This window comes from Canis lupus, chromosome 28 (assembly GCF_003254725.2).
Source record: "Canis lupus dingo isolate Sandy chromosome 28, ASM325472v2, whole genome shotgun sequence".
In the NCBI taxonomy this organism is placed as follows: Eukaryota; Metazoa; Chordata; class Mammalia; order Carnivora; family Canidae; genus Canis; species Canis lupus.
This window is the reverse complement of record NC_064270.1, coordinates 8,959,404-8,982,021: the sequence shown is the minus strand read 5'-3', so window position 1 is coordinate 8,982,021 and position 22,618 is coordinate 8,959,404. Positions and strand designations below refer to the sequence as shown.

Sequence of the window (22,618 nt, the reverse complement as noted above, 5' to 3'; positions counted from 1 at the left end):
CATATCACTGAGAGGTTTAGGACCTAAAACTAAGCTTGATGGAGCTTTTAAATACCACTCTTCTCTCACTGAGTCTCATTCCCACCCCACCCCCTCCATTTTGTCCTCTAATGTTGAAGAGGAAGTGTGTGAAATTGGGGAGAAATCACTCAAAGACCTTAACCCACGTCAGGAATTGAAATTTGATCTGAGGGATACTTGAGAGCCTCTGCCAACTTCAAAGCAAGGAAGTGATGGACGGAAGTATTTGAGGAATGTTATTTGTGCTCCTGAGTAATAGTAGATGAAAGTGAAGAGAACATGAAGTCAAAGGAGGCTTTGTGTGTGTGGGAGCTCAAGTCAGACTTGAGTGTGCTTGTGGAGGGTTCTAGAGGAAGGGTTGGCATGACTTAGTGACAGACTTGAGTAGCTGGAGTCCGAGGAGGACTTCCAGGCCTGGAGTCCAGAAAGAGAGAGCTGCCCCAAAGGAAGGGAAGCTTTAGAGAAAGAGAAGGAAGTCAGGGCTCACTTTGGCTTTTGGGATATCTCATAGACCATGAGAAATTATATGGAGTCAAAGATGACGTGAGAGGTGAATCGGGGTTTCATCCACTTGCAGATCATAATTAAGTCAGTCGAACAGAAGATGTCCCCCCAAAGAGTAGGCATGTCTGAGAACTTTCTGGCTGACTGGTGTGTGTGTGTGTGTGTGTGTGTGTGTGTGTGTGTGTGTGCGTGCGTGCGCACATGCACACATTGTTTTTAATATCCATGATCAGCATTGGGGAGCCAGCCCTTCAGCTTTGGGACTTCTCAAAGCATCTCCTCCCTAAATCTGGCCCTCCTTAGGGATATTCTCATGCATGACATAGTTGATCAAACATTCATCTAATGTTCTGCTGAGATCAGATAAGTGGAATTTTGCCCAGATTTCTACACCAGAATGAACTAGTTAGAGTGAATTTTTCTGCTTTGCTTTCTAGAAGCTTATGAAAACGTGTCCTTTTCATTGTACATAAATTGTGGTTTTAAATTGTCACTGTTTCTTGTGTTTAGATGAGACCTGCTAGAGCCAAGTTTGACTTTAAAGCTCAGACCCTAAAGTAAGTACCACCAATTTTTGTTTTGTTTTTAACTGCCTCTTTGAAGCACAGCTCACTTGTGAAGAGATGGAGAAAAACAATGATTCAAAACAGTAATTTATAGAGTTTGCTACATGCCAAGCACCATTCAAGTTACTAACATATGGTAACCAATTCAGCTCTCACCAGAACCCTCTGGGGTTGGTGCTGTTATTATCTGCCTCACACTAATGGGGAAACCAAGAGGCTATGGGGTTAAGAAACTTGCCCAAGCTGGTCAGTGATAGAGGCAGGGGATTCAAACCTGGGTAGCCTGGTGCCAGAGTCTGGGCTCCTGCCACCTCCTATACAGGGACTCAGTTTGCTTGATGAAGTGGTGGCTTGATCTGACCCACTCTTTCTATGGAAGGAACTAGATCCAGGATCTAGGATGATAACTTTATCAGTTTTGCTACAACATCTTATGACATTCAAAATTCGTGGGAACCCACAGGAAACCAGTATGTTCCTCAAGAGGCTAGCTCTGTAAAAGATTTCTCAAAAAGAGTCTTCCATCCTAGAAATGAATCTTCCATCCTAGGAACCACTGCACGCTATGTCTATACTTCCCCATGCCCCTTTCTCCCCAGAGAGACTTTGCTATTGGCATTGTAATGGCTCTAGAAGGCTTTCAATGAAGAAACTTGATTAGCTTGTTTAACCCAGTGTTATCTAAATTTAGATAACCAGGAAGCCTTTCTCTTCCATGGAATGAAATTTGGAAAAGCTACCAAAGACTGGGTTCTACAAGGAACCTGCTCACTTCCTATCTAATTATGGATTAAAGTGGACCATGAATTTCTGTTGGTAACAATAATCAGCCATCCCATTGCCCTGATGAGGAGAAGCCCTACCTCTCCATTCTTGATGATGAGAGGAGAAGCTCTCCATTCATTGGACACTGAGAAATGCCATGATGAGGCAACTCACCCATAATTCTGATCTCCTCTAACCAAAATGAGTGACCAGGCAACAATCTCCAGACTTGGCACAAATCTGGCATGTTGGATTTGTTTATAATCACTCCAGTCTCTTAGCTCATCAACTAACCAGAGGCTGCAGCCTAGTGTGCTGGAACGATGGGCTCTAGCATTAAGAAGTCCTGTGTTTGAGTTGTGACTGTGCCTACTATCTCTGTGACTACGAACAAGTCACCAACCTCCACCTCAAATTTCCTCATTTATAAAATGGACATAAAAATGCCACCTTGCAGGGCAGCTGAGGTAATATTTATAAAACATTTTGCATAATGTAGCAAAAGTCAGCATCTCCCCCTACCCCTTCTTTTTAACCAGAGAGAAGATAACAGAGTTACATAAATTAATTTTTAGCCTAATCAAGCAGTACCTTTTCCCTTTCCCCTTTTTTTCTTTGAATTAAGAAAGGTCCACAGAATCATTGAATGGTATTGTGATGATAATATATTTATGTAGGTTTCATTAAAAAGTCTTAGATCAATTTTCTTCTTAGAGCAACTTTGTCAGATATAACAGGGGAGAAGGCCGATTGAGAGGGAACTGTCACCATTTATCAATAGTGCTAATGATGGGTGCCTGGGTGGCTCAATCAGTTAAGAGTCCAACTCTTGATTTCAGCTCAGTCACGATCTCAGGGTCATGAGATCAAGCATGTCGGGCTCCGCACTGGATGTGGAGCCTGCTTAAGATTCTCTCTTTCCCTCTCCCTCTGCCCCTTCGTACCCAGTACATTCTCTCTGTCTCTAAAAAAATAAATAAATAAAATAGTGCTAATGCTGGAGAGAAGAGTCCTTCCTCCTAACTCGGTGCTACTATTATCCCTTCCTCCCTCCCAGAAAAGTTAATAAAACTTTTTTTTTTTAAGAGTAAATGACAGATCCATTGACTTGAGTCTTCTAAAAACCTTTAATCACTGGGTTCTACTTTTCTCTGTAGTGTGTTACTCAAAAAAGTGTTCTGTAGGAGCACTGGAGTCAACAAAGTTAAACAGGTTTCTTAACCTGCAGGACTTCTCTGAGCCTCTACCATGCTAATATACATGGTGACACTCCAGAAAAGATCTGAAGTATATCATATTGGTTCTCGAACCCTGTTACCACCAGACCTTAACATGTGGTTCTCTGGGAGATGGGTATGAGGTCCACAGTGCAGGAAGGATGGCAGCCCCAAGCACCCTATGGCACATCTCCTTTGGCCATGACTGCAGACCTCTCAGCACCCCCACAAGCTGTCCTCCTTGCTTACTTACCAGTGGGGCTGTGACACTCCCACCTGCCTCTACAGCTGCAAGTCACTTAGTGTGGCAGAGTGGGGAGCGTACAGATCTGTAGCAGAGGTGGATATGCCGAGGGCCCTGCACATTCCATGTGCCCATGGTTGGGGGGTAAAGAGAGGAGGGAATTCAGAACACCCCCAAGGAGAACTATAGCAAAAAACTGGCCAGAGATATTCTTACAGAGACACATGCCCCAGATCCCCTTCATGGGCCTCCTCAGGATTAGAATCTTGGCTACCAGTGTGAGACCCACAAAGGCTGCCTTGTTCTTGCACTCAGAACAGTGCTGACTTTGTGTAAAGTCTTCCAGATGTGCCCCCATTGTTTAGCCAGCATCCCGCACATAACCGTGGGACTTCCTGGCACGCTGCAAAGTAGGCACATCCCCTCCAAATTGCAGTGGAGCTTTTCTTTCCATGCTGTTGGTTTGATGCAAATTGAAAAGATCTAGGTCAGTTTTTTTAAATAATTTTACTTATTTGAGAAAGAGAAAGAATGTGTGCACACACAAGCAAGGGGAAAGGCAGAGGGAGAGGGAGAAGTAGGCTCCCCGCTGAACAGGGAGCCCAAAGCTGGGCTCAGTCCCAGGACCCTAGGATCATGACCTGAGCCCAAGGCAGCCACTTAATCGACTGAACCACCCGGACGCCCCTAGGTCTTTTTTTTTTTTAATTCAAAAAACTTTTCAAGGTGCAATTGTTATCTTCAAGTTTCTATTTTGCTTATAATTTATCTTTTTAATCTTTCTTTTTAAAAAAAGGAGCCCTGGTTAGAGGTTAACAGCATTATTATTAAGGCAAACAAAGGGATGGAAGGAGATGGAAAAGCTGCAAAAATATGTGAAGAATATTTTAAGGAAAATCCATTTTTCTTTCCAAGGTTCCTCTCCCATGTTAAGGGGGATGTAATGAATTAACACTTACTGAGCACTAACCCTCTAATCACAGACACTGTGCTAGGTGTTTTTTTTGTTTGTTTATTTTGTTTTGTTTTGTTTTGTTTGTACTGGGTGTTTTACTTGCAGTTTGTTGCTAAATTTTTTTCAACAACTTTGAGTTAGCTCTTATATTCAGATAAAGTATCTCAGAGAGATCAAGTATCTCACCCGATGTGTCAGAGCTAGTAAATGTTATACCTGGCCTTTAAGCCCAGATCTGCCTGATTTTAGAGCCTTTTGACTACATGATGTAGATAAATGGATGGATGCAGGGTGATGTGGAGGGTGGATGGCTGGCTGGCGGATGGAACAATATAAGGATGTCAGTATATCACAAGTAATTTGAGGGTAATATCAAAGAGGGCATAGAAGGAGGGTAGTGAGGCAGTGAAAGTATCCACAAGGAAACATTTGTCATCGTTCCCTGGACATCAGCTGAGTCTGCTGGGTGCATTGTTATGTGTTGCATTAACATTCTGAGCAGCAGACAGCATTCACAAAAAAATACATTGAGAAAACCCCAACAAACCCATAAGGCCTGTGAGCACTTTGGAGTGGGGTGTCCCTTTGAAAGTTAACATCCGTCCCACAGAAGACTGGAAAGATGCCAAAGGAGATGTAACTTCCTGAAGAGCGGACTCCACACTTCCAAACATGGAGCCCTCTCTTCTATCATTTGTCCCCTCTGACCTCACTCCGAGTCTCCTTTCGCTAAAAAATGGAGTGTCTTCATCTTACCCATTTTGAAAGCTCTGCTAAAATGCCTCCACCCTCTTGACAGGGAGCTTCCACTGCAGAAGGGGGACATCGTTTACATCTACAAGCAGATTGATCAGAACTGGTACGAAGGCGAGCACCACGGCCGGGTGGGCATCTTCCCGCGCACCTACATCGAGGTACTGTAGCTCCTCCTGTTCCCATGGGACAGCCCGCTCACGCCCGAAGCACCACTCATGTCCCAAGAGCCTGGGTCTCGTAGCCTCCCTTCCTCTCATCCCCTCACTTCCTTCTCTTTGCCTTTTCTGCCTCTCGCCCTTCCTCAGCTCCTTCCTCCTGCCGAGAAGGCTCAACCCAAGAAGTTGGCTCCAGTGCAGGTGTTGGATTATGGAGAAGCTGTTGCCAAGTTCAACTTTAATGGTGATACGCAAGTAGAAATGTCCTTCAGAAAGGTAAGCGCGCTCTCTTCCTGGCCCCTGGGGCTCCGTTGGATGGCCCTGTTGTTGTGGGGAAGTGGCGTTACCACGATGTACTAGTCTGGTGGCACTGTCGGAGGGCCTACGAGATGTGCCCCACTGAGGATTGCATTACAGGCAAGTGGAGAATCTTCCGAGGTGAGATATTTAAAAAATAAACCCTAGGCTTAGTCAGGGTTTAATAACATTAAGTTCACTGACTAGAGGCAGTATTTCTGGAGTCTCAGACCTCTTCAGCCAACATTTATTAAGCATCCAAAGATGTGATAAGTGTTCATGACTAGGTTTTATGACATATTAATATGGCCTACTGGAAAAGAGCAAGTCCTTTGATGACAGGAGAAGTTTGAAAAACTTTGAAGCCAAAAGTCACAGGTTATCAACCATGCAGCTTTTGGGGAGTTAAAGAATTTTTCCAAACCACTCTTTGCTCATATGTAAAAAGAAGACAAATGGCCTTCCCCTAGAGCTGTTTTAAGAGATTAAGTGAAACCACATCTGTGAACCCCACAGCATGGCGCATGGCATCCAGTCAGTACTCAGCGAACAGGCCTTGCCAGAGTTCTCATCATTGCCCACAAGTAGCTCACCATGCTCGTTTTGCATACTAGTCAGGTGTGCAGGGATGCCATTCTTCCGTGGGACCAGACGCGCTCTTCTCGTGTCAAAACTCTCTGGCTTGCTAAAGTTATTAGTCACTAATTTTAGTGAGGATTAGGGAAATGAACACCTGCCTTAGAAAAAGATGAACTACTTGATGGAAGAGAGAAGCCCTGGAAGTACCCTCAGTGCCCACTACCAGGAGACCAGGAATTAAGTCATTAGATGTGTGTACAATAGAATAGCCTGCAGTGGGCCATGACGCTGTTGCTGCAATAGCATTAAAAATGTAGAATTCTATTTCTTGACAAAGAAGGAGGTTCACTCTACATTATAAAGTATGAAAAAGAAGGTTGGAAAGGGGGATGCAGTGCATACTCAGTTTTCATAAGAAAAAAAAATGTGCAAGTCTAATTCACTTGCCCAGAATTCAATCTAGGAAATACATACATCAAAATATTAACTGTGGTTACCCCGAGTGACAACCTTATGGGTAGTATTTGTTTTCTGCTTAATGTTTGTGTTTTAACATTTTTATAGCAGAAAAGATAAAGTTCTACAAAGGAAGAAAAAATGATAACCCTCAAAACCTTTGCTTTAGTGAAATTGGAAATCAGTTTTGTGATGGATGAGGCAAAAACCCTACCCTTGGCTGTTAGCTTGGAGGGGATGAATCTGACTTACTCCTGTGCTGCAATATTTAAAGACTAAGCTTGACTTCCCAGCTTCCAGGTAGCTCTCCTGCTGTTAGCATCTCCATCTCAGCAATACCAATCTTATCTGGGTCTAGCAAGGAAGGTTTTTCTGAACAAACGTGATAAATAATGAAGGATAGCATAGGGTGAGGTAAGGCCCTCAGACATGCCAAAGCATGAGGGATCAAGGACTCTTGTCTCCCATGTCTTGTAGGGTGAGAGGATCACACTGCTCCGACAAGTGGACGAGAACTGGTATGAAGGGAGGATCCCAGGGACATCCCGACAAGGCATCTTCCCTATCACCTATGTGGACGTAATCAAGCGGCCACTGGTGAAAAACCCCGTGGATTACATTGACTTGCCTCTCTCCTCCCCAAGTCGTAGTGCCACCGCGAGCCCACAGGTACCTAAGCTTCTCAACACCAGTTTTCATGCTCCTCACGACAAATCCACAGTGCTGATGGCACACAGCCCCTCTGGGTGCTTCTTCAGCACTGTGGTTAAGAACCATCTGCAGTAGTGCAGAATATACACACCAGGGTTTGTTTCCATGTGTACAAATGACATTTTTTGAGAACTTGGGAGGGAGAACTATTATCTTTGGGAAAAGAAAGAGCTTAAGGTGATTGTTCTGGGGATAAGATGATTAGGGCAAAAAAAAAAAAAATGAGACTTTATCAGTTGGTCCAACACTCTGTGTGGGAGCATCCTACCTTGGGTGAAGCTGCTTGTCTGGGGACCACCAGGGTCCCAAACATACGATGACCCAGTGTGGTTCTCTTCATCATCTCATTAGTCAAGGCTGGCCTGCAAAAGGCAAAGATTGAGAGAATGTCATGTTCTCATCCTCACACTTATAGACCATATCTGGAGTATTCTTTGCAAGCAAGAACCAGACTATAAAGAAAGGTATAGCATCTCCATCTACACTGGGCCAAAAGGAAGTAGGCTTATAGGCATACTAAGATGTTCCTAAGATGTTTGCATCCCTAAACATTAATTATGAACAAACTTGTTTTAAAAAAATACAAATTTTTCCAAACCTATCCCCAAAGCCAAGAAAGAATTAGGATGTTGGGTTCAGAAGAGGTATGGTGGGGTGATTTCCTGTGAAGGACACTAAGCATACCACTCTGGTAAGTTGTAGGGAGAATGGCCAGAGGAGTGAGAGTAGGACCTGGACCCAGGATGACACTTGGATGGTGTCTCTTTTCTGCCATCCTTTCATTATTTCCGCCCTCTTCCACCTGCGCATCACTGACCCCAGGGATGGTTCTTGGCAGAAAGCATTAGAATGGCTGGCTCAGGGCTTCCTGCACAGCGAGATCCGTCTTGTGAGATCTCATGGAGAGAGGGCGTGGGGTCGGTGCAGGTCATTCTGCTTTGTAGTAAGAAGAGGAACTCAGTGAGATTTTTTGCTTCACTGTAGCCAAGTACAACTCTAAAACAAGAGGACTCCACTGCTCGTACCCCTCCCTGGAAGGCTCTTTGCTGAGAACTCTAGAGAAAATAAAAGCCCAAAAAAGGGGCAGGGCAGTGGCAGGGCATCTTTTTCCCTTTGTGGTTGCTGGTCAGGGCTTCTTCGGTTGCAGAAGTGGTTGGGTGAGGTGGGGCGGAAATCTTTGAATGATCCCTCTGAAAGTGTGATTCTGCAAACCGGGCCAGTGCCATCTGTAACCTCCCTGATGCGCCCCTTTCTCCCATCTCCAGACCCCCTGCTTCACCCCTCCTTTACCACCTGCACACACCATGCACCCACACACATGCACCCACATCCCACTTTCTCTCCAATCTAACCAAACGATTTCATTTTGGGGGGCACCAGAGTGTCCTCGTCCTTTGCATTCCATTCCTCTTTTTGTACATCCCTTGTGATTATTTTCCTCTTTTCTTCTTTATGCTGACACTTGTACCTTTTGCTTCTTTCTTTGTTTTCCTCTCTCTCCTTTTCTTTTTAAGTTTGCCAGTCACAGCAAGCTCTTCATGCCAGCCCCCTCATCTCTACCCCATCCCCACCGAGCCCTGTCCCCCGAGATGCACGCTGTCACCTCTGAGTGGATCTCCCTGACTGTTGGGGTTCCAGGCAGGCGACCTCTGGCTCTGACGCCACCTCTGCCTCCACTACCGGAGACTTCTGTCTATGACACTGACCACCTCGCCTCGTGGGCGAGGCCTGGTTCCTCTCTCTCTCTCAGCCTTCCCCATTCAAGCTGGCCAGACCGTTCCATCCCTCGCTCCATGGCTTCCCCACTGGCCCTGCCTCCCCCACACAAAGCCTCCTCCTTGGCGCCTGGTGCCCCGGCCTCCCTTCATGTCAACGGGGACAGTGGTGTCCACGTGCCACCCCCGGGTGTCCGCCAGGATAGCTTCTCGCAGCTGCTGCCGGGGAGCTCTGATAGGGTCATCTCGGAGCTCAGCAACGCCTTTAGCAGCCAGGGTAAGCGGCAGCCGAGGCGAGAAGAGCGCGGACAGTGTGACAGGAGAGCAGAGCGGGAGGCAGGTGAGAGATGGCCCGGAGCACCCAAGATTTCTAAGAAGAGCTGCTTGAGACCTTCAGACGTGGTCAGGTGCCTGAGCGCGGAACAGAGACTCCCAGATCTCCACACCCCCGAGGAGAGCCGGCCCAGCAAGCCCCTGGGTAGCCCTTTTCCGGGAAGGGAGGCTGAGCAGACAGAGCTGCATAGAGGTGGCGAGCAGGCTGAGAGGAGGGCCACTCGGAGTGCTGTGAGCCAGGTAGGCCTGCAGCATGACCACGTGTGCCTTGGCATCTCAGTTGGCAGGGTGGGCTGGACGTGTTGCCCGTGGCCCGTCTACCACGTCCCAGTGGATGCCGGTGAGAGCCCTTTGCTTGTCTTGGGGGCAGAAATATTACCCAGGAGGGAACGGAGGGGTCCTTGGCTGAGGTGTCAGTCTGGGGACAGTTGGAGACAAATGACAGTCTGCACTCTGGCCTCTGGAGGGGATTCTGGAGTTGCTCCCACTTTGGGTGCCTCCTGGCCTAGTGCAAAAGCCCCATGGGAAGGAAGGCCTTCCTCACGCCCACTCATGCCTTGGAGACTTTCATCCATTTGCTCTAACACAGCTGAGAACACCAGGCTTCAGTCTGGCTCCGTGTGGCTTGGTTTTGTGTGAGATGCACTTTGTTTCCGTAACCCATGGCGCTCTGCCAGTGTTCGGCTGTCAGGTCTTCGTCCTGTCTCGTGTTCGTGTGGGAGCACAGGGCTTTTGTTCACTGATGAACAAATGCATTTTGGTCCTAAGGAGGTGCATGCAGGCCCAGCGCTGGGGCCCTGGCAGGTATAGAGTCCTTGAATGGGCACACCAGGTTTTTGGGTAACTGTCCCATTTTCTCTCTAGGTCAGCTACCAAGATCTCAAGGACCCAAGTGGCCTTAGGGTGTTTTGAGGGCTAAAAAACTGGGGATGGAGATGAGGGTGAACTTGGCAATTAGAGCATGATTCTAATTTTGGCTATGCTGTTTAATACCCCCAAAGTCAAAGACTTTGGGCAGCTTCTCCAAAGTAGCTGGGGTTGAGTGCCTGTTCACCTCTTACCATCTATACAGAGAGCTACTTCCCCTCTCTGAGCCTCATCTGTAAAACAGAGATGATAACCTGCCTCACAGTGTGGTTGAGAGGATTCCACGAAGTGATGTGTATGAATTGCCAAGGGCAGGCACTGGGAACAGAACGTGGTCAGCACTTTGGAAGCTCTCCATTTTGGGTGATCTAGAGCTGCTTCTGGCACTGAAAACATTCTAGAATGCCTTTAGTGTCAGATGGAATTTCTTGAAGAAGTCTCATTTGTCATTTACCGTGTACAATGCCCACAGTAGACTATGCTTGATCCTCAGACCCACAACCTTAGTTTTTCTCTAAAGTTTCATTTAGCCACTTGGCCGATATTTATTTGAGACCTGTAGACACCACTCTGTATCAGGGCAGGGTTACCAGGGTCAGTGCCTTCTCGCTGGAACACAGACACAGCAGCAGTATGACTGCAGTATCAGAGATTTGCTGAAGGCCACAGGGCCACAGAAGCTAGAGACACAGACGAGGTCAGACATCCAGCTCCAGCCTAATGGTTGGGAGCAGAAGGTTGCTCCCCACAGGAAGAGCAGTGTGGGATAGTGATAAGTAATCAGACTGTGAGCCATGGTTTTTTATGTGCAAAGTAGGAGTGGAGCGAAAGCGGTCTCTCCTTCATCGGGTGGTTGTAAGGATTAAATGAGGTAAGTGTGGTGCCTGGCATAGGAAGGCTCCATAAAATAGATGGTTTCCCAGCTCTGAGCGTGGGGCCGAGGGGCAATAGCAGAACCTGGGGAAGACCTTGCCTGTCCCAGAAGAAAAGAATGTGTCCAGTTAAGCAAAGAAGAGTTGGTTGTAGAGAGATGGTGAAGGGGCTAGTTGAAAAGAATTCAATGTCTCTGACATGGAAACAGTTCCGTAACCATTCTAAGTCAGCCCACAGTGCCTGGAGACCTCGTTATCATCAGCCATGAGTCATCAGCACAGCCTGATTCCAGGACCCAGCGTGTACAGGAAGTGCGCATAGGCCCGGAGCTCCGGGCGAGCTTAGAGGTATATACTTTCCACTTCCTAACAGAGGATGGAGGGGCAGTGGGGGGAGGTAGCCGGCAACATGGAAAGACAGGCCTGTTCAAAATTGGTTTTCCTTTCTTGGTGGGCCTCCAGAACTCAAGTGTACCACTTCCTGTCCCCTCCCTTCCTGCTGCTCTCCCAGCGCCAGCCCTTTCTCTGTGGGTGTGCCTAGCCCTGGCCCTGGTCTTGCTCCCTGGTGAGAGCTGGAAGGTTGTGTGGAAGGGACCCCTGCCCCATGTCTCCCGCCCAAGCCCTTTACTTTCCCCTCCTGTGACTGGGAATAGGAGCCAGCCACTCGCAAAAGGGGGACCTGCAGAAGCCCCCTGCCCCTTGAATGATGGAGCTAATAATGACGGGAAGGACTACAGGGACAGCTGTTCTTTGGTGGCCTGTCAGCTTGCCGTGGCCTCAGGCTGTATCACGTATTTGGGCAAATGCATTCCAAACCAGCGTGTCTGATCAGGAAGCTTGCCAGTCACCCTTCTCCTTGCTGTGGCGAACTGAACAGAAGTTCAATTTTAGCTGTTAGGAAGCTAGGTTGAACGACCAGTAGGTAGAGGGAATTTAGCTGAGTAAATGAAAAGACATTCTGAAATGCTATGATCATTCTTCCATGCTAATATATTGAGGGTGTCATGTGATCTGGCTATTTAGACAGCAAGCCAGTTGCACCTTCCAGAGCCTCCCTGCTGGTTTGCCTGGATCATTCCCACCTGTCCTTCACTTCTCCACTTAGGTGTTACTTCTTCCAGGAAGCCTCTCCTGCCAGCTTCCCCCTGCCCCTGCAGGACTGGATTAAGTACTCCAACTTTGTGCTTCCATGTCCCCTGCACCTGACTTGGGGGCAGGTGGGGGCACTTCTCAGCTCTATTGTCTTCTTACCTCTGCTTGTCTGTGTTGCCATTAGAGTGTTAGCATCCTAAGGTCAGGGACCATGACCCCTGATATATGGAAGGTACTCATAAATATTGTTGAGTGAAAAAAAATTAAAAAGTGACCCCAATTAAAGCTATGTATGCTCTCCATTGTGGGGTGAGGGGATATGATATATTCACAAATAATTATAATGCAGAGTCCAATAGTTCACTCTGGAAGTTCAAGATGAAGAGAAATAATAAGCGACATAGAAGATGGCAGTCTGGTAGACTTTGTAAGAAATGTAACATTTGACATGGGGCTTAAAGCACAGGGAGATTTCTAATCGAACAGCATGAGGGTATCATTTAAGGCAAACCAGTAACCCAGCCAAGACCCACAGGTGGGAATGCGAAAGGGAGTGTGGGGAATCATGAGCTTTGGGTGAGGCTTAGGGTGTCCACAGGTGGGTAGAAGGGGAGAATCTGGGAGCAGAGCTGGGAAGGGCTTCTTGGTACGGCACATAGACACTCACCAGCCCCTCCTAACACTGACCAGTCCCCTTCCTCACAGTCACATGCCCCTGGTGAATCACTTGTCAGACATCCCTGTTCAGTGCTAAGTCCCTGTGTAGCTGTTTCCTTCCCCCTTCATTACCTGTCCAGACCTCCAACTCTCTGCAGATGTATGAACACTTGTGAAAAGGTCTGGCTTTTCACTCCTTTGTAGACTCCCAAACTGAAATGACATTGGGTCAGTTGCCTGTGTTTCGGTGGGTGTTCTTCAGACAGTGGAAGGCGTGAATGATGTACAGGGGATGTTTAGAGGAACCACGATATAGTGGGGAGAGCACTGTGTTGGAAGTCAGGACCCCAGGCTCTGGCCCAGCTCTGCTGTTGGCCTGCCATGTGTCTTTGGATGAATCACTTCCCTTCTCTGGGAGCTTTCTCATCCATAAACAAAAGATGTAGACAAGGGAATTAAAGGTCTTTTTAGCATTGGTGTTCTATGATTAGCTAAAAATCCCATGTGAATAACAGAAAAAAAAAGGACAATTACAAAATTTTAAGTAAGGGGTTTACTGAAGACCTTTAGCTTTAGGACTTCACAACAGAAAAATGAAAAGTTTTCCCCTTGGTTTGGGGAGTGTAATAGGACAAAAACACACATACAAAATGCCCAAGAGTTCAGAATTATCAACAGAATCCTTGGATTTAAAAGAAAAAAAAAAAAGAATTCTTGGATTCTGTTGGGCATCATTTTGGCCAAGAAGATTTAGGGTGATCAAGACAGTGAAGGGGAAGATCATCTTACAAATCTCAGTCATTAGCATCATCATCAACTTACTGAGCTTTCCCAAGAGAGAGGCACTGTTTGCTGACTGGTATCCAGCCTTGGTTTTTAAGAGTTCCTAAAATTGGCATGGGAGATCTCATAGAATGTCTGAATTAAAAAAGCATCTTTGCAGATCATCTACTCCAGTGACTCATAGCCTTTTCTGGATCACAGAACCTTTGAGAATCTGAGGTCAGCTGAGGACTCTAGGCCAGTAGTCTGGGGACGACGAGGATAGCACACACCCAATTTTTCATCAAGTTTCAGGAGATCCACTCCTGAGTCCATCTGAGAGCTTCCCAGGAGTCTGTGCCCCCTACGTCAAGAGCCCCCAGCCTATTCTACTCTCATGATGAGATGAGAATAGTGACAAAACTTTTGTAGTATTTGTTTGGGTTCTAAAGGAAAGGAAGCACAATCAACAATAAAATCAGGGCAGCTCCGGTGGTGCAGCGGTTTGGTGCCGCCTGCAGCCTGGGGTGTGATCCTGGAGACCCGGGATCGAGTCCCACATCGGGCTCCCTGCATGGAGCCTGCTTCTCCCTCTGTCTGTCTCTGCCTCTCCTCTCTCTCTCTCTGCCTCTCCTCTCTCTCTCTCTCTCTCGCTCTCGCGCTCTCTCTCTCTGAATTTTTTAAAAAATCCTTATGAATGAATGAATAAATAAAATAAAATAAAATAAAATAAAATAAAATAAAATAAAATAAAATAAAATAAAATAAAATAAAATCAGTATTCAGGAAAGCCGTATATCCTCAAAGCATCTGAGAAGCACCAGAACAAACTACTGCATACCCGTAGAGAAAGATACTCAGAAAAAAAAAAAAAAAAAAAGATACTCAGGTGATGACAGAAACTGGCTTTGGGAGATTCAGAGGGAATATGCCTATGTGGAAGCTAGCTTTGTTCCCAAAAAAATCAGCACAAAGACAGAGGCCTGCTCTGGGCATGGAAATTAGAAATAGAAGGGAAAGCATGTGATGCAAGTTACAAGAACAAAAAGGAAATAAAAAGAGGTAAGATACCCAACTAAAAATGGGAAACATTTTCCTTTGACTCACTCAGAAGGGAAATCTCTAAATATGTACAGAGAGTGTTTAACAATTTACAGGATGGGGAGAGGGGTTGGCTACAGTTACAGAAATAACCAGCGGGTATTCTCTCAACACTTGAGGTACGGAAATAAGAGTTAAAGTTGGAAGTATCCACCCCTAAAAAGGTGTTAGGAGCAATGGTAGGTACCCAGAGCAACCTTGGTGCCAGCTACAAAGTACTTCCTGAGATGACCTCCTTCCTGATCAGTGACCCCTCTAGCTACTCTGATGTGTCCTTCAAGTACCACACAAGCACAGAGAATCAGGGTATAGTGGGACACAGGACTTGGGGTCTGAGAGCCCAGGGTTCACATCCTGGCTCTTCAGTTCCCAACTCAGACATGTTGGGTCTTAGTTTTGTAAGGTGAGATAAATGTGGACCACCTTGTTGACTTACGAGGATGAAGTGAGAGAACATGGAGGCAAACACATCCAGCACAGAGCGTGTCACTGGGACTCAAAAAATACCTGTTGTGTGATATCCAGGTAATGGGGCAAAGCAGCGGAGGCAGTTTGCTTTATCCTCTTTACCCCATCCCACCTAAGAGGAGATGGGGATGGGGGGAGTGAAGAAAGTAGGAGAGAGAAGAATCCCTCCACTTTATGTGACACAAATCCAGAATCTAGAAAACTGTGAATTTGCCTTCTGTAGACGTAGTGCTTCTTCCTGTTCTCTCTCACCTTGAGTATGAAGGCATCCTTTTGGAAAGATTTCGGTTTCTTCATCTTTGGATATACGTTTGCCATTCCTTGTGTGGTTACTTTAGGGGAGGAAGCAGACCACATGCTACAGACCATGACAAGAAGGCTGAGCGTCTGAGTTTAGTGTTGCAATCAGATTCAAGTTACAACAAAGGCATGTGTTCTCTGTGGAGTGGTTGGCAAGGGGATTGTGTCTGGGCTAGGTGGGGAACACGTGAAGCAATTGGTTGTAATTTATTTTAGGGGTAATCTGGGATCTTTTTCTTAAGCTCAGGGAGAAGTTGGAGGGGTCCTGTTTTGAGGGTCCTATGGAAGTGTTCTAGAGCCGAAAGCCAGGAGCCCGAATCAATTCAGGCCTCCAGCTCCTCTGGCCTAGTTTGCCTATGGTGTTCCAGGAGCTGCGACTCTGCCCCTCCCCCACCTCTGTCCACATCTGGAGGCTGCAGTCAGAGGCCCTCTTCCCAGTCCTCAGTGGGCCTCGAGTGAAGTGCCTCCATTCTTAAGCCAGGTCAGCCCCTCCCCCCACCTTGGTTCTCAATTCACAGGGACGCATGCACTCTGACCCATATGTTAGAACCTTGGAGCCAAAAAGGATATTTACATAACTCATGTCCAATCCTCTTATTTTACTAAGAATTTGAAATCCAGAGAAATTAAGCATTTTACTTGAAAGACAATGAATTAGTATCATAGCCTGGCCTGGACCTCAGATTTCCTTGCACCCAGTCTGATCTCCCCTGGGATGCCAGCGGAGGTCCCCAGAAAGAGGGGTGGGGTAGGCTCTGAGCAGATGACAAGATAGGGGTGTGCGGTGGGTTGAGGAATGCCATCTCTGAGCAACTTGGGGTGGGGGCATTAGGAGGGCAGAAGGGACCTGTGATGTTTCCCGGGGTGTGGGCCACACTGAGGTTGAGTTCCTTAATCTTGTTCACATCTCCAGGACTTCCTGCTGTTCTTTACACTGTGGATGGTTTATTTGGGGTTTCAAGGCTTTGGCACACGCCCAAAGCTGGGACAGAATGCGTACTAACTCCTTGGTAGCACCAGGTGTTTTGTGAATCCAGAGGGAATAATAGGGGGATCCCTGGGTGGCTCAACAGTTTGGCGCCTGCCTTCGGTCCGGGGCATGATTCTGGAGTCCGGGGATCGAGTCCCGTGTCGGACTCCCTGCATGGAGCCTGCTTCTACCTTTGCCTGTGTCACTGCCTCTCTCCCTCTCTTTCTCTCTCCCTTCCTCTCTCTCTCTCTCCCTCCCTCCCCCCCCCTTTGTCTCTCATGAATAAATGAATAAAATCTTTAAAAAAAAAAAAAAAAAAGAAAGAAAAGAAAACAGGGATGAATAGTCCCAGGAAGGCCAGTGTGGAATTCTGGGGGGGGGGGTGTCTTCTGTGAACTGAACATAGAAGGGCAGCAGCCCAAGGATTCATGCAGGATTGCTTGCTGGGGGGCGGGGGGGGGGGAATAAAACAAGCACTCCAGTCCAAGGGGTTGGTTTATGAGTGCATGTGCAAATATGGACTTAATGCAATTTCCGGATCAGCAGCTAAGCACCTAACCCCTGCTTACTGTTGGGCTGGGTGGGGGGCGGTGCATCGTGTGTGTGTGTGTGTGTGTGTGTGTGTGTGTGTGTGTGTGTTGGGCTGATGGCTAGTTTTCTAAACGTGGGGGAAAAAAACTGGGGTGTATTTCCAAAAGTCTAAAATATACTTGGTGTAAGATAATACTCTCTTTATTCTTAACCCTGGATGAAGTCATAGTTAGAATTTTGTCTACTATGAGGCTTAAGGAAGGGCAAGAGAGGGTTCAGAGCAGAGCAGCACTATCCAATAGGAATAGAACATGAGTCACGTATATAACTTAAACTTTTCTAGGGGCATCTGGGTGGCTCAGTGGGTTAAGCATCTGTCTTCAGCTCAGGTCATGGTCCCAGCATCCTGGGATCGAGCCCCATGTCAGGCTCTCTGCTCAGCATGGAGTCTGCTCCTCCCCCTCCCTCCTGCTCATGAACTTTCTCTCCCTCTCATTCTCTCTCTCTCTCTCAAATAGATAAAAATCTTTTTTAAAAATAAAAAGTAGGGATCCCTGGGTGGCGCAGCGGTTTAGCACCTGCCTTTGGCCCAGGGCGCGATCCTGGAGACCCGGGATCGAATCCCACGTCGGGCTCCCGGTGCATAGAGCCTGCTTCTCCCTCTGCCTGTGTCTCTGCCTGTGTCTCTGCCCCTCTCTCTCTCTCTCTCTCTCTCTCTCTCTCATAAATAAATAAATAAATTATTTATTTATTTTAATAAAAATTTTAAAAAAATAAAATAAAAAGTAAATCTTAGGGAATGCATTTCAAACAAGGAGAAATTGACTCTTAGCTAATAGGATAAATGTTTATCTTGCCTTTGTCCTTCATTCCACAGACTGTGAGGAGTCAAACCATCCTTACCTCTCAGGGATGACTTAAATTTTACTAGATGTCAACTTTGTCTAGAAGGCTGTGATGATGATTATACTCTGATTGGATATGACCCCAGACCAAGGAAAGTATTAGCCGAGTCAGTATCCCTTCTAGTACAGTGAATCCTTGAGTTAAGGATTGGACCATATCCATTACCATACACTGTACCTTTTACATAAAGAAAAGGTATTCAGGAAGAAACGTGACAGCACCTGTTGTCTCAAATGGCAGAAAGTAGGTGTTGCTATGGTCATAGCTATCCCAACGGGACTGGAGAGGAAGGTGCTATATGTCCATTAGACACCGAGGACTCAGTACTCAGTGGCTTTGTCCCCTTGTGCAAATCTTCACACTTTCTTGAGCCCTAAAAGTCCTTTTCTACCCTCTCCAAGTCAAAGGATTAGTACAAAACAGATGAGGTAATGGACCTCTCTGTGCTTTTGAAAGCTGTTGTTATTTGTTTTTAAAATACTAGGTCCTTTTTACTATATCTGATGTACCAAACCTCTCTTAAGCACCAGATATTTGCATGATGATCTAGTCACTCCTTTGAGATTAAGTTCATTAAAAGATGCTACAAGGCTTCAGTAAGCTATGGACAGAATGTGAAGAGGTTGTCTTGTCCACATCCTCTCTTTGATCTGCCTTTGACCTGTAGTCAGTAGACTACTAGCCAGAGTTTGGAAATATGTTGGTTATTGTGAGAACTTTCATTTTCATGTGGTGTGACCCACACCGATCAGTCTTGGCACACTGTAGCCAAAGAATCTCAGTGAAAGATAATGAAGGTCCTCTACAGCCTTATTCCCCGAATTGGTGTGTGGACCTGCATCATGGACATTACCAATAGAAATGTAGAGTCTCGAGGGCATGTGATGTAATGAGCACTGGGTATTATATACAACTAGATGAATCTCTGAACTCTGCCTCTAAAATTAATAATATACTATATGCTAATTGAATTTAAATAAAATTTTAAAAGTAAAATGTAGGGTCTCAGGATGCATCCCATGTGTGTCAAGTCAGAGTCTGCATTTTAACAGGGTTTCTGAGTGATAACAGCATATACAAAAGGTTGAGAAGCAGTGCCCCACAGCATCCCATGGAGTCATAGCACAGCCTCAGTTTCACCAGCCACTGGGATAGGTAGCTCCCTCCCTCCCCAGGCAGCCTTTCTACTGGACAGCTCACGCTTTTAGAGTTTTCCCTCTTGTCAAAATCTGCCTATAGGTATCACCCAGAATATATTTCCTTCCTCTACTACATCAAAGCCCCATAGCCAGAACTTGGAAATGTCATTGCTTTCCTCTGTTACACAGAAGCCTTGATCCCGAGGCTGGATGGGTGGTGAGTGGGGCCACACAAGGTCACCTGGCAAAGGCCTGCAGATCCGGAGACATTGGAGAAAAACCAATGAAAAGGCTCCTTGCAGTTCCAAATCTTCCTTTACTCCTGTCAGACTCCCTGGTTTAAAGGATTGGAGTTTTGAAGAAGTTTAGAGAACTTGAAGAGGTTTCCCAAAAGGACAGGAGTATAGAAGTGATATCTGAGTTTGAAGTTGGTCCTGTAAGACATGCTAAAGGATGAGCCCCTTTACAGCAGAGACGACGGAGGGGATGGTGTGGTGGCATGCAAGAGGCAGCCCAGCAACTCGACCTCTTGCTAGCCGTGGGACATTAGGGCATGCACTAAGCCCCCTGAGCATCAGCTTCCTGGGTTTTAAAAGCAAATAGGGTGATAAACCCTATTCTGCCTATTTTCTGGGTTTCTGTGAGACTCATGGAAATATTATCAATGAGTACTCTTAATGATGTGGGAAATGGTCCAAGGATAAAAGAGAAGGTCCAGTGGAACAGTAGAAGAATCCAAAAAACAAATCTCCCACTGACTTGCTGTGTGACCTCAGGGGAGGCCCTGGGCCTCTCTGTGAATCAAGTGGGTCATGTATAAAAGATCTCTGAGTGCCCTTCTAGAAGGACCTGGAGTTACCATGATTTGTTGCTATTAGTACACATTACCTAGAGTGTTTCTCCAAGGAAGATGGCTCGTCAAATATTTATTTAGGGATATTTCTTAGAGCTTGGCATTGAATCCTTTCTCAGGGAAATGATTCCAAACACACTTCCTGACCTGTTGGGAGACCCAGTTTAAAAGTGGGTCTGCGGGATCCCTGGGTGGCGCAGCGGTTTAGCGCCTGCCTTTGGCCCAGGGCGCGATCCTGGAGATCCGGGATCAAATCCCACGTCAGGCTCCCGGTGCATGGAGCCTGCTTCTCCCTCTGCCTGTGTCTGCCTCTCTCTCTCTCTCTCTGTGACTATCATAAATAAATGGAAAAAAAAATAAAATAAAATAAAAGTGGGTCTGCTTGGCCATAATTGCACCTGTGTTTCCGTATCAGCCTATGGTACCTGAGCTGGTGAGTGAAGAGGGATGGTTTCATTTCTACGGCTGTGTCAGAACCCACAGTCCTATTTCTGGAAGCAAGCTCTGCCCTGTGAGATATCTGAACTCATACCTGGCTGGAGTGTGTCATGTGCAGATTTCTCCAGGGGAACAGTCTTGTTTGATACCTCAGATATTACCAAGGAGTTTTGCAGAAGCATTTCTGTTTGTTTTCATAAATACACAAATGTGGCATACCTGTTAGTGTTCTGAGGCTTCTTTGCCAAAGGAGGCTTCCAGTTAGTAAGATAACTGAAACCAGCTTTGGGTACAGCAGCCCTTCCAAAGTTGCTTACCAGGTGAGAGCAAAAGGACCAATGTCTGTGTTTCTGGAGGGTCATAACTGTTCCTTAAGGCAGCCCTTCTGTGTCTCTTTCCTGCCAATCTGGGGACCCTGTGTTCGTTTTCAACTCATGCACTCATATTCCTAACTTCCCATTTCATTGCCTGGATGCTTGCTTGTAATTCTGTGCATTGCGTTTTCTCCTGTGCACCCACCGTGTTGTCATGGAAACTCGATGGCCATAGGCCACGAGTATCTGGTGTCATTGAGTGTGATGGTGTGGTACGTGTATTTGCTCACACTTTTATTTTGAATCCATTCCAATGTGACATCTGCTAAAATGTCTCCCTTATAATTTGCTTGGTGATCACAGCCTTCTCATCATTCATTGAGAGCAGGACCTGATCTCACAGAATCTGAAAAGTGCTATGTGGTAAGATGCCTGTTGAATAAGACTGTAGCTTTTCTAAAGTGAATCCTTACTGACTTCTAGAGTCTCCATTGGAGTAATGCCTGGCTAACTCACAGAGGCATTATTTGCAAGAATTATATGACTATTGTCCTAGAGGGAAATGTTTGGCCACCCCCTTCCCTCTCAGAAAGCAGAGGAATTTTAGAGGCAATATTTGTACTCTGCCTACATTATGGGATTAAATTAATGGTTAGTGCATGACTGGGGATACCTACTTGCATTTCTATCCTGAAGTTATTCCATTTGTGGTAGTTACTCACTAATTACAGGCTTTTATGCTGCTGCCCTTTTTTTTTTTAATATTCATACTAAATTCCAAATTCTGTATCTTACCTGTTTTTTCCATGCTTACGCCTGGATCCCTCCTGCACTCCACTACTGGAATATCTATTTTTATAACCTGGATCTTCAACTCTGTTGTTTTCCTGGACTTATGTGCTTCGTCTGGAATGTTACATCTCTTCCTCTCTTTCTTTCTTTCTTTTTTTTTTTTTGTTGTTTTTTGTTTTTGTCCCCACGTTGACTGTTTTATGGGGGTTTCTGGATATCTCGGGGCCACTCACAGGAAGCAGTTTGCAATGAGATCATAAACATTGCCGAAAAATCTGTTCATTACTGCAGCACTGTTTCTCATCCCCTTGACTTTCATCACAAAGTATCCCCTTCTGACAATAAATCATCTTTAATCATTTCTCAGCAACCTCAAGCCCAGCAGCGAAGAGTCACCCCAGACAGAAGTCAAACCTCACAAGATTTGTAAGTACACTTGGCGAGCTTCCCTTCTTACATTCTTAGTAGACTGTTGGTTTTAGAGAGTGGGTCATTGACCAAGTATGGGGGCGGCCATCTGGGGGGAATGAACAAGTCACCCCCAGCTTCTCTGAGGATTTCTAGTTGAGGCCATGTTTCCCATCAGCCAACATGAAAAGGTGGTGGGCAGGTGAATAAAGGAGATCACAGACTACTGAGAGTAGAGACCAGGAAAGAATGAACTGCCATCCAGGGGCAAATGAGGGCAGTGCTGACTGGCTTCAGTCCTAGTGTGGGAATATAGAGGAATGAGTCATTGGTTCTGCCTGGAAGAATAGAGTTGATCCACTCATTAAAAAACGACGACAAAAAAGCGACATTGGTTATCTCCTATATTTTAAGCATATAGAGGTAAATTCCATTCCCAGAAGAAGGGAGATTTGGAATGAGCATTGAAAGACAAGTTGAAGGGGCCCCTGACTGGCTTAGTCAGTAGAGCATACAACTCTTGATTTCACAGTCATGAGTTCAAGTCCCACATGGGTGTAGAGCTTAGTTAAGAAAGAAAGACAGAAAGACAAATTGGGTTTGAGAGCTAGAAAGGAAAGTAAAAGATCTTCCCAGCTGAGGAAACCACATATGCAAAGACCCAAGATAGACAGTGTGTTTGGTGAACTCGGAAAAGGTCCATGTGGGGAATGGACTCAATGGAACAGCACCCTGAGCAGCATGAGGCTCATCCAAAATTAGAGTTGATTGGGAGACCCAAGCAGCAAGGTTGTGGGATGTTGGCCCAGCAGTCTCAACTGTCTGGGAGTAAGGATAGAGAAGCAGGTATCAGGAGTTATTTCCCAGGGTTGAG

The 22,618-nt window shown here is 46.1% G+C and overlaps 1 protein-coding gene across 50 annotated transcripts in view; it reads left to right on the top strand.

The window, feature by feature from the left end:
* Positions 1-22,618, top strand: part of SORBS1 (sorbin and SH3 domain containing 1) — a 228,889-nt gene that overhangs the window by 196,967 nt on the left and 9,304 nt on the right. For 27 of the 50 annotated variants that reach the window (XM_049103283.1, XM_035708128.2, XM_025466631.3 and 24 more), the window contains 5 exons: positions 1,036-1,082; positions 5,072-5,186; positions 5,334-5,459; positions 6,993-7,184; positions 21,704-21,762. In XM_049103283.1, coding sequence (XP_048959240.1) covers positions 1,036-1,082; positions 5,072-5,186; positions 5,334-5,459; positions 6,993-7,184; positions 21,704-21,762 — 539 coding nt within the window. Of the gene's footprint in view, positions 1-1,035; positions 1,083-5,071; positions 5,187-5,333; positions 5,460-6,992; positions 7,185-8,740; positions 9,515-20,907; positions 20,968-21,571; positions 21,763-22,618 lie in introns of all 50 variants that reach the window. The other 23 variants (XM_035708112.2, XM_035708106.2, XM_035708107.2 and 20 more) reach the window with 4 other exon arrangements.